The sequence below is a fragment of the Bemisia tabaci genome, chromosome 1 (assembly GCF_918797505.1).
Source record: "Bemisia tabaci chromosome 1, PGI_BMITA_v3".
Classification (NCBI taxonomy): Eukaryota; Metazoa; Arthropoda; class Insecta; order Hemiptera; family Aleyrodidae; genus Bemisia; species Bemisia tabaci.
The window spans coordinates 39,906,737-39,923,605 of record NC_092793.1 but is presented as its reverse complement, the minus strand read 5'-3'; the positions used below and the strand labels follow the sequence as shown (position 1 = coordinate 39,923,605).

General features: G+C 39.1%; 1 protein-coding gene across 7 annotated transcripts in view; it reads left to right on the top strand.

Annotated features, from left to right (window-relative positions):
• Positions 1-16,869, top strand: part of LOC109041701 (sodium/hydrogen exchanger 9B2) — a 198,516-nt gene that overhangs the window by 120,921 nt on the left and 60,726 nt on the right. For 6 of the 7 annotated variants that reach the window (XM_072300946.1, XM_072300929.1, XM_072300943.1 and 3 more), the window contains 2 exons: positions 6,622-6,731; positions 7,177-7,194. In XM_072300946.1, the coding sequence (XP_072157047.1) occupies positions 6,622-6,731; positions 7,177-7,194 (128 nt within the window). The remainder of the gene's footprint in view (positions 1-6,621; positions 6,732-7,176; positions 7,195-16,869) is intronic. The other variant, XM_072300932.1, reaches the window with a different exon arrangement.

Below are 16,869 nucleotides of genomic sequence, written 5' to 3'. Positions count from 1 at the left end.
AATCGATGCAGCTCGAACACAAAATGGTGTATTAAAATGGAAGAACATTTTTGCCTATACATATGCATATAGGGCCCGCGAAGCGGGCCTGAGGGCGCGAGGCGCCCTCCCGGGGGTTGGGCCGCGTAGCGGTCAGGGGGCAGGGCCCCCTAGTATTTTTCTAATCTCTGACAACTTTCATTGTGTATAAGTACTACCTCTCTGTAGCGGGGTCTTATTGTTATTGATGATTTTCGTCATGTTCTCCTGTTATCGTTAAACTGGTCTCTTGCCGTGACTGGACTGGGTTTCTGTGTTTTTCCTCGTTCAGTTATGATTAACTCGTGTTCCCTGAGGACGGAGCGAATTTCTCTCCGAAACGTCGGCTTGTAGAATTTAGTGAAAAATGTTGCAAAGTGTAATTAAAATGGTGTTGAAAACTACTCATGAATTTCATTTATTATTAATTACCAACTGTAAATTCTTTAATATATATACAGGGTGATCCAAAAGTCCCTTCCACCCCTTCTAACTTTTTACCTAATTGAGGTAAAGATTTGAAACTTGGGAGATGTTCCTAGGTCAAAGGGAGCTACTTTTATGCCCCCCTAAAATTTACAGGGGGGCCCCCTGGGGGGGGGGTAATGGACCCCAACTTTTAATTTTCAAATGGGAAGACCCCCTTTGTGATAGCTCGTTCGAAAGAGCATAAAAAAAGAAAACTTTTCGCGCAAACCCGAAGTCAATTTCTCAAACCGTTTCAAAATGGCGGCCGGTTAAAGTTCAAAATGGCCGAAAATTCACACCAGTTATTTGTCGATGGATTTGCGCCAAAATCGGTCTGTATGTAGGGGTATTTTGACACGAGAAAAACGAATTTGACGTTAGATTTTCTAAAAAACTGAAATTTCCAAAATGGCCGCCAGTTAAAGTTTAAAATGGCCGAAAATTGTCACCTCGGTTTTTTGCTGATGGATTTGCCTAAAACTTGGGATTTGAGAGTATTTTGGCATAAGATAAACAAATTTGAACTTAGATTTCTAAAAAAATCAATTTTTGGTCATTTTGAACTTTAACCGGCGGTCATTTTGGAAATTTCGGTTATTTTGAAAATCTAACGACATATTCGTTTTTCTCGTGTCAAAATACCCCCACATACCGAATTTCGCGCAAATCCATTGACAAATAACCGGTGTGAATTTTCGGCCATTTTGAACTTTAACCGGCCGCCATTTTGAAACGGTTTGAGATATTGACTTCGGGTTTGCGCGAAAAGTTTTCTTCTTTTTTGCACTTTCGAACGAGCTATCACAAAGGGGGTCTTCCCATTTGAAAATTAAAAGTTGGGGTCCGTTGCCCCCCAAGGGGGGCCCCTGAAAATTTTAGGGGGCCAAAAAGTAGCTCCCTTTGACCTAGGATTATCCCCCAAGTTTCAAATCTTCACCTCAATTAGGTAAAAAGTTAGAGGGGGTGGAAGGGACTTTTGGATCACCCTGTATATACATACACTTATGTACTTATTACTCTATATAAAGCTGCTGTTCCCACTCACTATGCCCCCCCTAGATAAAAATTGGCCGAAGCGATTTCCTTTAAAATTGGCACACGCTTAGCTGTTGTAATGAGGAGTTGATTAAAATTATTCCCATTCAAATCCGCTGCCTCGGATGCCCGCAAGAGCGAAAAGTTATTTCTCCATATAGTATTACATTGGAGATACGCGGTTGTTTACGCGCATCACGCCGAACAGGTTCAATCCTGTTGCGTGACGTCACTGCCTTAGGGGAGACCGGGGCTATGTTGACCAGATTTTTTGAAAACTTGTGTCTGAAGAAACAGAAGAATAGAATGCCATTTCTTTAATGCTCTAATCCTTGAGCATACAGTGTAAAATTAAAATCAACTGAAAACATTGTACAAAATACTTTAATTTTGTGAGTTTCATGCGTTTTTAAAAGAAAATCCATTTTGGTCAACATAGCCCTTGCTTGGGGCTATGTTGGCCACCCCCGGGGCTAAGTGAGCCACCTGTAAGGAAGCTATGTTAACCTTGTTCAGTTGATTGTAATTGCACTTAAAAAAGCTTAGTATTATGCCCTTACACTTATCTTTCGTAATGTTTGTAAAACTCAATACCTTTGGAGCTGAAAATTTAAAGAAAAAAAAAAATTTAAAGAACAGTATCAAATTAAATAAGTGAGTTGGCGTGAAAAGCAACTTAAAAAACAATAAGAGGATCTACTTCTCCACTAAATAGGATCGTTTTAAACTCAAAGAAAATGGATTTGAAACCTTACGCAAAAAAAAATATAAAATGTATGTTTTCTTAGTAGGTCAACATAGCCCCAGAAAAATGGTCCACATAGCCCCGATTGAGATTACCTCAAATCAAAGTCATCCAACTAAGAAACAAGGAGTCAAAAGCCATAAATCCATACACTAAAATCAAAGGAAAGGGGTCTACTTCAAATAGAAACAAAGATTAATAAGATACAAAATAAATACTCGCCACAGCAAACAAAATTCAAAATTAAAAAAATCGCGTTTTCCGGCTATTTTCGAAGGTAAACAAGAATGTTACAGCACAGAGCATAACAGAGGGGGACACCATCGATGTTGATATTTTAAATTGTTAGTCTACATCTCTGCCAACCTTTTTTCTCATCAAAACATCAAATTTACGTTTTCCTATACAAAATTCTCACGATGGTTATCATAGCCCCGTGGCCAACATAACCCCGGTCTCCCCTATAGACGAAATTTAAGGTTTTAGGTATTTTTCGACGAATGTTTGTGGAAATTGGTAAGCTGGGGTATATTTCTCGGGGGATCTCGAATTTTTGGTCGGATTTTCAAAATCCAAGATGGCGACCGTGGCCTAAAATGCTAAGTCGGCTCCTGTTTGATCGGTTTTCGTGAAACCCGGTATCCAGGGGTATTTTTCGACGAGAAACTCGAATTTTCGGTCAGATTTTCAAAATTTCCAAATCCAAAAGATGGCGGCCGTGGCCTAAAATGCTAAGTCGGCTCCTGTTTGATCGATTTTTGTGAAACTCGGAGATCTAGAGTACTTTTCGACGGGGAACTCGAATTTTTGGTTAGATTTTCAAAATTTCAAAATCCAAGATGGCGGCCGTGGCCTAAAATGCTATATATCGCTTCCTGATATCGATCGATTTTTGTGAAATTCGGTATTAGGGGGTATATTTCGACGGGAAATTAGAATTTAAGGTCCGATTTTCAAAATTCAAAAATCCAAGATGACGAACGTGGTCTAAATTGCTATCTTGGCTTCCGATCCATCGATTTTTGTGAAATTCGGTATTAGGAGGTGTATTTCGACGGAAAACTCGCATTTTCGGTCAGATTTTCAACATTTCCAAATCCAAGATGGCGGCCCCGCACGAAAACGCGGTCCGGACTCCTAGAACATCAATTTCTGTAAAACTTGGTGAAAAAGAAGATTAAGACATAGATGTTGTCTCCTCATCAATGTTAAAAACTGTGCGGGGCGGTGGCGGCTCGCGGAGCGAGTCGCAAGTTCGTCGCAAAGCGTAGAACTGGGGTCCAGGGGCACTCCCCGGCTAGACGTGTCAGCTCGCAAAGCGAGCTAATCACGACTAGTATATGTATATATTTATGCTGAAAACACATCTGGGGAAAGAAAGGCTTACACGTTTAAAATTAAAACCGAGACGTTATTCGTCCAAATTCTTGGACATTTTCAATCGATAAAATAAAGGTTAAAATACAGTCGTCTATCAGACCGGAGTAGCGAGGCACTTCGTCTCGGTTTTAATTTTGAATGTGTAAGCCTTTCCTTCCCCAGATGTGTTTTCAGTGTATTTATTTTGGGCTACGTTAGATTCACTTTTATTTATATATTTTTTTATGTATTATTGTATATATTATTCTACCTCTCCTTCTCCATTGCTAATAGCTATTGAATGCTCTGTGTATATATATACACTTATTTTTGGGGGAGGTAGTAACTGAAAAATTGAGCCTCCAATTTTTAGAGGCCATATTAGGTATCTATATATTTAATATCCTAAGGCCTTTTTTGGCCTCCAACAGTTTGTGCTAATTCGATCTCGGAAACTACTGGACCGATTTTCCTCGGATTTGTTTTAAATGAAAGCTCTTAGGCTGTAGACGTGCCAACATTCCTTGGTTTTTCGATTTGCGCGACCGACGTTGCAATATTTACCTTGATTTGATAACGACATATTTGCATTTTTGACGCTGGACAGTTTGTGCTAATTCGATCTCGTCTATATATTTAATATCCTAAGGCCTTTTTTGGCCTCCAACAGTTTGTGCTAATTCGATCTCGGAAACTACTGGACCGATTTTCCTCGGATTTGTTTTAAATGAAAGCTCTTAGGCTGTAGACGTGCCAACATTCCTTGGTTTTTCGATTTGCGCGACCGACGTTGCAATATTTACCTTGATTTGATAACGACATATTTGCATTTTTGACGCTGGACAGTTTGTGCTAATTCGATCTCGGAAACTACTGGACCGATTTTCCTCGGATTTGTTTTAAATGAAAGCTCATAGGGTCTAGATGTGCCAAGACCCCTTCGTTTTTCGATTTGCGCGACCGAAGTTGCAAAATTTACCTCGATTTGATAACGACATATTTGCGTTTTTGACGCTGGACGAGTCATATGGTTGGGGGACCTCCCACCCTCTGATTTTCCGTTTCCCTCTCCACGTAAACCCATCCCTACCTGCTCACAACACGTGTCACCCTTCTACCCTAGCATGGGTCCTACGGCAGTTTCACTCATGTCGGGGGTCGGCTCATGTCTTCTTCCAAGAGAATTGGTGATTTATCCTCACCCTTTCGCACCGTTACATTTTCAAAAAGTGTTCTGATTTTCTTTTCCAGGAGTGTTATTTATTTTTCAAGGTTGTTTCTTTTTCTAAAAGTAGGTAATTTTTAGTTTCCTATTCTTTGTTTTTGAATTTTTCATTTTGCCTCCAGGAAGTCCTCTAAGCACTGGTAGTAGCAAAATTTGGCTCGCGAAGCGAGCCAACAGTTACTCGCGGAGCGAGTAACTGGGGGTCCAGGGGGCTTGCCCCCGGCTAGCGGCGCAAGCGAGCGTAGCGAGCTGAAGCAGCTAGTAGTAGATTAAAATGGTAATAATTTTTTTGTACCACTTCAGAGGCAATAGAAACAGGCAAGAGAAAATCGCTGAAAATTTAATGATAATAATGCGTTTATTAACCTTTCTGTTGCCTCTTAGGTGGTACCAAACGCGACCATTGCCAGATAATTTTCAAAGCTCCTTTTTCAAATTTGAAAAGTCTTTGAAAATTTAAGACCCAATTTTCGCCTAGCAAGCATATTATTAAAAATATTTGACGAAAATCACTGCAAAGTCTATATAAAACGTGTCAACGACCTTGATATTAGTATCAACACTGCCTAGCAAAATATTTACTACAGTCTCTTTATGTCTCTTGAAAAAGCTTTTTAAAAGAAAATTAATGGGAAGTAAAAATGAAGAGATTTAAGCCATATCAAGCGATTCAGCTGAAGTATATGCTTAATTGTGGAGTCTTCGACTTTTGCAGGAATGCAATTTTTTTCATTAAAAATTCGATAAATTTATCCATTTTTTGCAATTAATGATTATTAATAATATATAAGGTATCGATACAGTCTGCATACCTCGATGTTTACTTAATTAAAAACAGCAGCAATTGGCTTGAAATAAGTAAACGCGCCTCGGAGTTATGCAAAACCTATTCCGGCCGGACGCCCGGCCGTGGCAGCCGTTTACTAATTTTAAACCAACCGGCAGCTTGTAACCAGTGAACGCGCACGAGAGACAAGCAACCGTTTCCTGATTTTAAGTACCTGAACGGTTGACTTAGATCAATATCACAGTTACTCCTTTTAAACCGAAGGTGATTACTTGATTTCAGGAAATATTTTCGCGTCTCTGAATGATTTTACTCGTTAGTAAACGTTTTCTTATTCCAAATACACGTGGAATGCTGGTTTGAGGTAACGCATTTACTTGATCCAATCAAACTATGTTGTTTTGGAACAAACTTCCGATTCTTGTCGATACTTTGTAAGTAAACGGCTTACTTGGTCCAAGGCGGCTCCGCCTGATATGTAGGAAATTTTTTTTCAGTGCATTATTCTTCGCTCTTATTTCTTGCAGAATATGTTTTAATTTCTTTTTCATTGCATAAACGTATATCATCATCATGTACGCAGATTAACAGGACTCTGCATATTATAACACTGGCAAAACTTCCTGACAAAAAAGTCACTTCACTATTCAAGTGATTATTCATTCTCAGTATGGAAATGACGGAATATTGATCCACATTTACTATTGCTCTGAAATTAAAAGCCAGGTGGTCTATGTTTTGAACGGTGCATATAATGTGCCAGCATAAACAAATCGTTCGTTTTCCGACGAATGTATGAGAATTTTACTGACAAAAGAATATAGGGAAATTGATATGAGCAACAGGAGCTCTCTCGATAGGGCATGCTGGTGAAGAATAGTACTTTTGTCTTTTAAACAGTACATATAAAATATTAAAATAAGAATTGCCGATTGATTTTCATTCTTTTTCATATAAAAATTAATACCAATCCTATTATTTTAGATTCTAATCTGGTTTTGAAGTTCATCAAAGGCCCAGCCGAGGCTATAGGAGGCTTAATTATAGGAACATTGTGGGGCATTTTGGTGGGATATCTTCCTCATCAGAAAGAGGTAGGTAATTGTTTTTTTTTTCTATCACCCTGGTAGCATAGACAGTTAAAGGACCACGCACGAAGAACTGAGAAATTTGGCGGCGGTTAAATTTTGAGAATTTTTGATCTGATGTTCCTCACGACCACCTCAGTAAGGTGAGGGTTTAAAAGTGAACTTCCTAAGTATGTGCTAATATTGTGGAGGACGGGTCTGAAAATTTCATTTTTTGGCAGTTCGACGCGCAGCAAAAAAAATGATCATAGAGCGAGTACCTCTCTCCTGGCTCCTATCATTTCGGCCTGCTGGGAGATAGGGTGGTAGTTAAAAAGGAAACGGTTTATTTTTCCACTGTTCGTTAATCCACGGCATTTCGAGGATCCGTGAAACTGTTGTTGCGTGGATCAACGGGATGCCATTTATCCACAAAGGCAGCTTTCTAAATTTTTTGTTCATTTGTCCACAGAATAACACATACATTTTCGTGAGTCAATGATGTCTCGTGGATCCCTTATATTCCAGTCAATTCAGCTCTAAATAAGGGTCATCTGGGAAAATCTGTTGGTAAATAGACGGTTTTTTTGCGGGAACATGTTGTAATAGGCTACCAGAACAACAAATCAAAAGTTTACCGAAATCGGCTGTCCGCTAAGGCCGCCATCTTGAATAAAGGGGGAGGGCCCAAAATACGCCGCCGGCGACCGGTTTTTACCTTATATCTTGAAAAATATCAATCTTACGGACAAATGTCAAAGTACCTTTTAAAAAGAGCATAAAATGTCCTATTAGAAACACTATACATTTCGACGGTGTAAGTCGGCAATCACATAACTCATTTGCGGTGTCTGAAAATCTCCGCCTCTATGGTATTTTTTTAAAGAAGAAAAAATTGACATCATTATTCCTTGCGAAGTTTTTGCAGAATTTTCCTCTCACAGAGAGGAAAAATCACGGCAGTTTTAAAGAATTACCGGTGATTAGTTTTCCGTTAAAAAATAAAGTATGACAGGATGTCTGCGACGTCGCAAACCGAGTTATGTGATTGCCGACTTACACCGTCGATTTATCGAATTGTGACTTCTGGTTCGTGAGATATGGCGGTAGTTTCCTGCGGCTAGGAAAGTCAAATCTTGCGCGAAATCGCGTTTTTTCAACGAAATCTGCAATTATCTTAAGAACGGCTAGTTTGAGGCAAAAAACTGCACTGATCGAAATAAAAGAGCATAAAATGTCCATGCTGGTTATGCTCATACAGGGTGATTCAAAAGTCCCTTCCACCCCCTCTAACTTTTTACCTAATTGAGGTAAAGATTTGAAACTTGGGGGATAATCCTAAGTCAAAGGGAGCTACTTTTTTGCCCCCCTAAAATTTATAGGGGGCTCCCCTAGGGGGGCAACGGACACCAACTTTTAATTTTCAACTGGAAAGACCCCCTTTGTGATAGCTTGTTCGAAAGAGCATAAAAAAAGAAAACTTTTCGCGCAAACCCGAAGTCAGTATCTCAAACCGTTTCAAAATGGCGGCCGGTTAAAGTTCAAAATGGCCGAAAATTCACACCGGTCATTTGTCAATGGATTTGCGCGGAAATCGGTATGTAGGGGTATTTTGACACGAGAAAAACGAATTTGACGTTACACGGAAAAAAAGACCTGTCATTTTAACAGTCACATTGAATGTTAAATTTGTTTGACGTTTCTCTGTTCTTTTAGTTGTCGTGACTGCTAATATAACATTTTAAGTATGTTGAAACAAAAGTGTGCAACTCTGTTAGCTCAACATCTTAATGATGCTTTTTAAATAACATTCTGTATGTTATTCCATCATTACACGACTGCTGAGTTAACGTCAGGGTGGTTCATTAAATCAACAGTTCCTGAAGCTCTTGGAATGACTGTCATTGACATTTGATTTTACAGTCCACGCGTTATTTTGACATTCGTTTGGATTTTAAATTTACACTCTTGCAGGTTTTGGTCTAATGTTTTGAAGGCCATTAAATTCGCAGAAATAATCTGCTAAAGCAACAGCGAGGGTGTCGAAATAGCAGCCTCTCATTTAACAGCGAGTTGACAGTAAAATGCTGACCGTTGCACGGAGCATCCTATCCCAGCCAGTCCCGCGCGATCGGCGCAGCGCGCATGCGCAGTTGTATACAGTTGTCGATCGCCCCGCTGCGAGCGGTGACGCAGAAAATCTCTCCTACCCTACCCGCCACTGTCCACCCTCCTTCTCGAGGGTTGCGCGCCAACCTGACAAAGGGCCCGGTCGGGGAAATTCTCAGAACTCCAACCGTCCGGGCCTGGCGTTCGGCTGTTTCTTCCTTCGACATTATTGTTCGCGCATTCCAGTCTGCTCGCCATAGAATAATAAGGCTACTCCCACCCTTCGAGTTAGGTTAGGTTAGGTTAGCTTTATTATTCTATGCTGCTCGCTGAGGCCATGGCGGCCATGTCACTGTTTAAAGGGATTGCGTTTGCTCAACAGTGAATGGTTTTGCGCCAGAGAAGTCTTGCGCTTGCGTTTCGAAATCGTGCTCAAATTTTGTTTGCGAGTGAATTTTGGCGGAGAAAGTGATTAGTCTTTGCTCAGTGCGCGATCTGCAAAATTAGTAGCTCCGTAGGAAAGTAACTCTTATGATACCTATAAGCAAATTTCGGCACACTGGAATCAGTTGCGGACAGACGCCATTGTTTAAAGCATCATTATGAATCCATTCAACTCGAAATTTCTTCTGCTTTATATTTGTGTTTTTTGGTTTCAACTTCACCATTGACATTACACGCATTCTCAACTCAATTAGGTTTGCGTCCAGTGCATCCAATTATTATTTTTAGCGTGCCTTACATATTTATATGCAGGCACTCTTTTGATTTCGTTTCATGTAGATTATACCATCAGCCCTGTCCTCGATACTTTCCGACCGAATTCCATTATGTGATTTTTTCCTTTTCTTTTGTTCAAAGAAATTTAGGCTGTTTTGAAATGAAAGGAAGTGATAATTTAGCAAATCTTAATCTTGGTAGAATTTTTTGAAACCTTTTATAATACATTTTTGGTGTTTTTGACTCATAAGCACGATCTGCTCTTTTGTTCTTACGTTGTTTTTATTGATGATGCCAACGTGACATTGTCCTAATGACGTAAAGTGTTTCAATGTTTAATACAGTGTGTATGTGCGGTATCTGACCAAGCTGCGAGTGATAAGTTGGGTTATTTGAAAAAAAGAAAATAACGGATGGAGAGGAAGGGTTTAAAATGTGCCTCACATAATTTGTAGACGACCCCTAGGCCATGATCAATTCTGCCCCACCGAGAACTGCAAAGATGTATACTTTGTGTAGTGTTTTTGTGCATTTATACTGTTAAAATTTTTGTGAAATTAACTCATTGTGAAACTGATTTAGTCTGTAAATGTTACTTTAACCGGAATATTATCTACGGTTTTTGTATCATTTACTTGAAACCAGTTAAGCAGTTATCAGCTATTTACATACTCATGTAAGTACGACCATGCTTTTTTACAGTTGCGTGGCATTGTATCTGCTACATTAACAGCAGTGTGAATGCAAATTCAAGAGCGAATTTGCTTTTACATGAGCAGCAGCGCTGTTACATCGACAGCAGCGTGGATTTAAATTCAAGAACGAACTGGCTGTCATGAGAGCAGCGACGCTGCTATTTCGACAGCAGCGGCCGCTGTTAAATCGAAGGCAGCGTGAACGCCAATCTGATGGGGAACCGGCGTTTACGCCAGCAGCTGCGCTGCCAGTGTAACATACTATTTGATGTAGGTTTAGCAGATTTTGCTGTCGTTGTTACATTCATTTACTGTCAATGTGACAGCAAAGCGCCTGACATAACAGACAAAGGTTACGTTATTTTAATAACCAGGATGCTGTGCCGTTTTTTAACAGCCAAGGGCTGTTCCTTTAGCAGTCGCGACGATTAAAATGGCAGAACTTTTTTTTCCGTGTAGATTTTAAAAAAAAAACCGAAATTTCCAAAATGGCCGCCGGTTAAAGTTCAACATGACCAAAAATTGATTTTTGTAGAAATCTAAGTTCAAATTTGTTTATCTTATGCCAAAATACTCTCAAATTCCAAGTTTTGGGCAAATCCATCGGGAAAAAACCGAGGTGACAATTTTCGGCCATTTTAAACTTTGACCGGCGACCATTTTGGAAAATTCGGGTTTTTTAAAAATTTAACGTCAAATTCGTTTTTCTCGTGTCTAAATACCCCTGTATATCGATTTTTGCGCAAATCCATCGACAAATAACTGGTAAGAATTTTCGGCCATTTTGAACTTTAACCGGCCGCCATTTTGAAACGGTTTGAGGTATTGACTTCGGGTTTGCGCGAAAAGTTTTCTTTTTTTATGCTCTTTCGAACGCCATATCACAAAAGGGGTCTTTCCATTTGAAAATTAAAAGTTGAGGGCCCCCTTGAAAATTTTAGGGGGGCCAAAAAGTAGCTCCCTTTGACCTAGGATTATCCCCCAAGTTTCAAATCTTTATCTCAATTGGGTAAAAAGTTAGAGGGGGTGGAAGGGACTTTTGGATTACCCTGTACATTTACTAGGGGGTCCGCCCCCGGAGCACTATGCGGACCGAACCAACGGCGGCTACTACTCGGTGAGGCTCGGCTTGGCCGCCCCATGAATTATTAGTGGTCCAAGATGAAACAGTTTTACTTTTTTGATAAATTTACCGTGAAGGTAAGTTATATTATCCACTTAAATTTGTGCTCATTTCCTTTCATCGTGCCCCCCCCCCCCCCCCTTATGTCGTTCTAGTTGTATCTATAGTATAAGCTCCAAGGCCTCCTAATTTTTCATAACTGGTAATGCATAGTTCCAGCGTTTTACCGGGCCGAATTTCATGATTTTTGTGGCTATCGACGAGCAATTGTCTTTAGATGAGCCCACTCTGTTCAAATTTTCAAAATATGACCCAGGATTTTTTATACTACATGGTAAAGTTGCGAATTTTCCCATTAAAACAATGTAAATTTATATTTTTTGTCACAGTTCGTTTGAGCGTTCTACTAATTGTAAGCCGATTATTTCCATGATTTTTGCCGTTATCGACAGGTGATAGGTCATAGATGAGCCCGCTGTATTCAGGTTTTGGAAATAGAACCTAGGTTTTTTATATAAGAGAAGATCAGGAAGCTTCAGGAAGGGGGAAAAATTTAAAATTCCCGCCAATAAAAAATTCATGGCACGGCCAAGCCGAGCCTCACCGCGTAGGAGCCGCCGTTGGTTCGGTCCGCATAGTGTTCCGGGGGCGGACCCCCTAGTAAATGTATAAGCATAACCAGCATGGAAATTTTATGCTTTTTTATTTCGATTAGTGTAGTTTTTTGCCTCAGACTAGCCGTTTTTAAGATAATTGCAGATTTCGTTGAAAAAACGCGAAAAACAAGATCTGACTTTCCTAGCCGCAGGGAACTACCGCCATATCTCATGAACCAGAAGTCACAATTCGATAAATGTATAGTGTTTCTAATAGGAAATTTTACGCTATTTTTTAAAGGTACTTTGACATTTGTCCGTAAGCTTGATATTTTTCAAGATATAAGCTAAAAACCGGTCGCCGGCGGCGTATTTTTGCCCTCCCCCTTTTATTCAAGATGGCGGCCTTAGCTGACAGCCGATTTCGGTAAACTTTTGATTTGTTGTTCTGGTAGCGTATTGCAACATGTTTCCGCAAAAAAACTTTCTAAAAATAGATTTTCCCAGAAAATTGCGAGATTGTCTGGACTACAACCATGGACATACAACAAGTCATGCAAACCACTGATAGGTTCGAAGAAGTGTTACGTCATCAACGAACGATGTTGACGTGACGCGCAATTTGAATCGACGCTTTTAAGTACCTTTATTATTCATCCGCTATTAAACTGCAACTCTATAGTTACATTTTTTCGCTAAAATCTAAAAAAATAATTGAAAACAGTGTCCTATTGTAACCGTTCAATTCAGCTGAAAAAAGCATTAAGGTTTCGTTCGAAAGGGAAAATTTCAACCTGTGAAATTAAAGTAGAATTCTAGGTTTTAAAGTTTTTGTATAAAAGATGCAGACTTACTGCTTTGCGGGTTGCGTTCAGTGAGCGAAGCATTAAAATTTGAAAACTTTCGTTGTGCGCGTGCTGATTTTTTTAAAAAGAGTAAGTATATGCATCATAATAAAGAGATGGATCAGAAACTTTAAAAATTACACCGCTTGACATGGGTTCTGTCCTGCGAATCAAACCAAAATTTTCGATTCCCAGGTGATACAGAAGTCCGAAAATGCCCATAATAACTTCAGAAAAATTGTCCGATGCTCAGGGCACCGGTATTTTGAATTTTTCAAAGTCAAGAAAACTCAGTTTTTTGGAAATATCTCCTCGACGGTTAATCTGACGAGAAAAAAAAAACCAGCAGAAAAAAGAGCATAAAATTTCCTACCGAAATCACCCTCCCTTACTTTTCTTAGCATACCTTTTTAGTCGTAAAATTAACGTTTTCATCAAAAATTAGCTTCAAAAAGGCGTATTTTCGCTGAGTTTTGGAGATACTTTGGTTCATATTTCCAGCCATGATTATCTGAAAAAAAAAACTGTTAAGTTCATTGAAAAGATCGTAAAATTTTCTTTGAGAAAACACATGTCAAAAGTTCCAAAGCTTGGTTTAATCCTGTGAAACAGCATAGCAGTTTATTAGCTCCGCCCTTAAAATGTGATTTTGTCGGCCATTTTCCTTACAATTAACAAAAGCAAGAGAAAAAAACCCTAAAAAAGTGACCTGAACTGTGTAACAAGGTGGTAAATAGTGCTGGGTCCACACTATTTTGCGGGGAAAACAAAACCAAAAAGTTCAAAAATGTTGAGCTCCAATGACTGCCAGTACAAACCTTGCCGTCTTACAGTCAGGGCCGAGGCGTCGCGTCGTATGAGCGAGCGGAGCTGCTGCCCGGAGCTGCGGCGCTCATCAGAGGGGGACGCCGTAAAGTCACATGGGAAAAAGGACAGGGGAAAACCAAAAAGAGAAAAAATGCTCTCTTAAAATGCAACATTTTCCAGAGAAGCCCCCCGTAACCTTCTCGCAACCGGTGGGGGGGGGGGGGGCGGTGTTACAAAACTTGTACTTCGATGCCGTCTTGAATTTTGCGGGTTGTAAAGTTGGGCTCACTGACGAGTGTGATCTGATGACGAGGTCTAAAAAGATCCAAAATTATAGATCTCCCGGCGTGACCTCAATTTAATATTCAAACGCAAATTGCCTGAGCTGAAAGCTCTTGCCCCCACACACGGTTCGTTTGAACCAAAGTTAAATGAAAAGTCGATGCACTCATGATTTCTCTTCAGAACCTTGAAGTATGATGTAAACACATTACTTTAAGACCAAAACGAAAATATTCTGTCGAGCTCTCGGAAAATAAGGCCGATTTAAAGGTTTTTAGCCCTGAATCGGCTGAAAATTGCTGATTACGGAGCAAATATCCAATAATTATGGCTGTACTCTTTGTTTTTTGAAGTTGCGGGGGCATCGAGGGTAGGAAAAGGCCTTTTTCTTCCTTCACCCCCCCCCGCCCCCTTCCATAAAAAACCATTTACACCTATGCATATGCATGCGCTCAAATTGATATGAATGTCTTGCTAGTTTGAGTCGGTGGATTGGACCCAAAGTAGAATACCGATGACCAAACTCGAAAATTGCACAATCGCTTATTGCAACGTTGCAGATTTCCTTCTATTATTTTTTACGGCCGAGAATTTTGCAGAATTTCAAGGAAAACTTCATTCGTTTTTTTTTACAATGACATTAAAATTCAGTGGAAGTAATTCTCTCAAATCTCTCCTATGGTTCGTCTATAAATAAAGAAAGTAGAAAAATATACAAGCAGAAACTCTGAAACGTCGCAATAAAGATGCGTTTAATATTTGAGTTTACCTTTCAATATTCTTTAAAATGTATTAAAAATACAGCACATATTTGAAGAAAAAATAGTCTTTTTCACGAAAATAGAGGGTTAGTTATATTGAAAGCATTTGAATACAAAATATGGCAAAGCATAAAGCATGTTAGAATGGCAGAAAAGCAATTTAGCAATCAAGCATAAAATCTACTGTGAATGGAAGCATATAAGAAAACATTGAATACAGGACGACAAAGCAGCATAAGTCATATAAAAATCGCATAAAATCATTTAAGGATGGAATTATAAAAATAATTAAGCATACTAGTATAATTTTAAGTAAAGATGATTATACCCACAAGATTACAAATGCAGTGAATTGTACTCGCAAACTGCGCGTAGCAATCGAGTTAAGTATAGTTAGGGTTCGTTTCTGCTACTTTGTATTTCAGCCATGTGGCTTTAAAATCTTGATGGACACTCTCAGGGGCTTGCTCGCTAAAAAAGCCAAGACCTTGTTGTTTCTTTTCACAGTATTCAAATGCTTTCAATATAACTAACCCTCTACTTTCGTGAAAAAGACTATTTTTTCTTCAAATATGTGCTGTATTTTTAATACATTTTAAAGAATATTGAAAGGTAAACTCAAATATTAAACGCATCTTTATTGCGACGTTTCAGAGTTTCTGCTTGTATATTTTTCTACTTTCTTTATTTATAGACGAACCATAGGAGAGATTTGAGAGAATTACTTCCACTGAATTTTAATGTCATTGTAAAAAAAAACGAATGAAGTTTTCCTTGAAATTCTGCAAAATTCTCGGCCGTAAAAAATAATAGAAGGAAATCTGCAACGTTGCAATAAGCGATTGTGCAATTTTCGAGTTTGGTCATCGGTATTCTACTTTGGGTCCAATCCACCGACTCAAACTAGCAAGACATTCATATCAATTTGAGCGCATGCATATGCATAGGTGTAAATGGTTTTTTATGGAAGGGGGCGGGGGGGGTGAAGGAAGAAAAAGGCCTTTTCCTACCCTCGATGCCCCCGCAACTTCAAAAAACAAAGAGTACAGCCATAATTATTGGATATTTGCTCCGTAATCAGCAATTTTCAGCCGATTCAGGGCTAAAAACCTTTAAATCGGCCTTATTTTCCGAGAGCTCGACAGAATATTTTCGTTTTGGTCTTAAAGTAATGTGTTTACATCATACTTCAAGGTTCTGAAGAGAAATCATGAGTGCATCGACTTTTCATTTAACTTTGGTTCAAACGAACCGTGCACAGTTATGTACTGCCGTACTGTTGCACATTAGAGCTCAAATTTTTTTGACTCCAATTGAAAATATTCGAATTCTTTGGTTTTGTTCTCCCTGCAAAATTTTGTGGACCCAGCACTATTTTGCCACCTTGTTACACAGTTTGAGTCACGTTTTTACGGTTTTGTTCTCTTACTTTTCTTAATTGTGAGGAAAATGTTCGACAAAATCACATTTTAAGGGCGGAGCTAAGAAACTGCTGTTTCACAGGATTAAACCAAGCTTTGGAACTTTTGACATGTGTTTTCTCAAAGAAAATTTTACGCTCTTTTCAATGAACTTAACAGTTTTTTATCCAGATAATCATGGCTGGAAATACGAACCAAAGTATCTCCAAAACTCAGCGAAAATGCGCCTTTTTGAAGCTAATTTTTGATGAAAACGTTAATTTTACGACTAAAAAGGTATGCTAAGAAAAGTAAGGGAGGGTGATTTCGGTAGGAAATTTTATGCTCTTTTTTCTGCTGGTTTTTTTTTTCTCGTCAGATTAACCGTCGAGGAGATATTTCCAAAAAACTGAGTTTTCTTGACTTTGAAAAATTCAAAATGGCGGTGCCCTGAGCATCGGACAATTTTTCTGAAGTTATTATGGGCATTTTCGGACTTCTTTATCACCTATGAATCGAAAAAATTGGTCTGGTTCGAAGGACAAACCAAAACCCAAAAGTTGTTTTGCGGTGTTATCATTGTAAGAAGTAAATTTCCTAAGTTTTGAACGGGAAAAATGCTTTCTCCATTAACATTGGAAGTCATCGACATAACAACTTTTTTTTTTTTTTTTTTGAATCTCTTTATATTTATTTTACGAACAGAGCGAGACTTCCGGTTGATACAAAATTATTTTATTGGCTTATTATTTGAAACTAGGGGGCTATGCTCCCTGGCTGCTACGCGGCCCAACCTCCAGAGGGCGCTTCGCGTTCTCTTAGGCCCG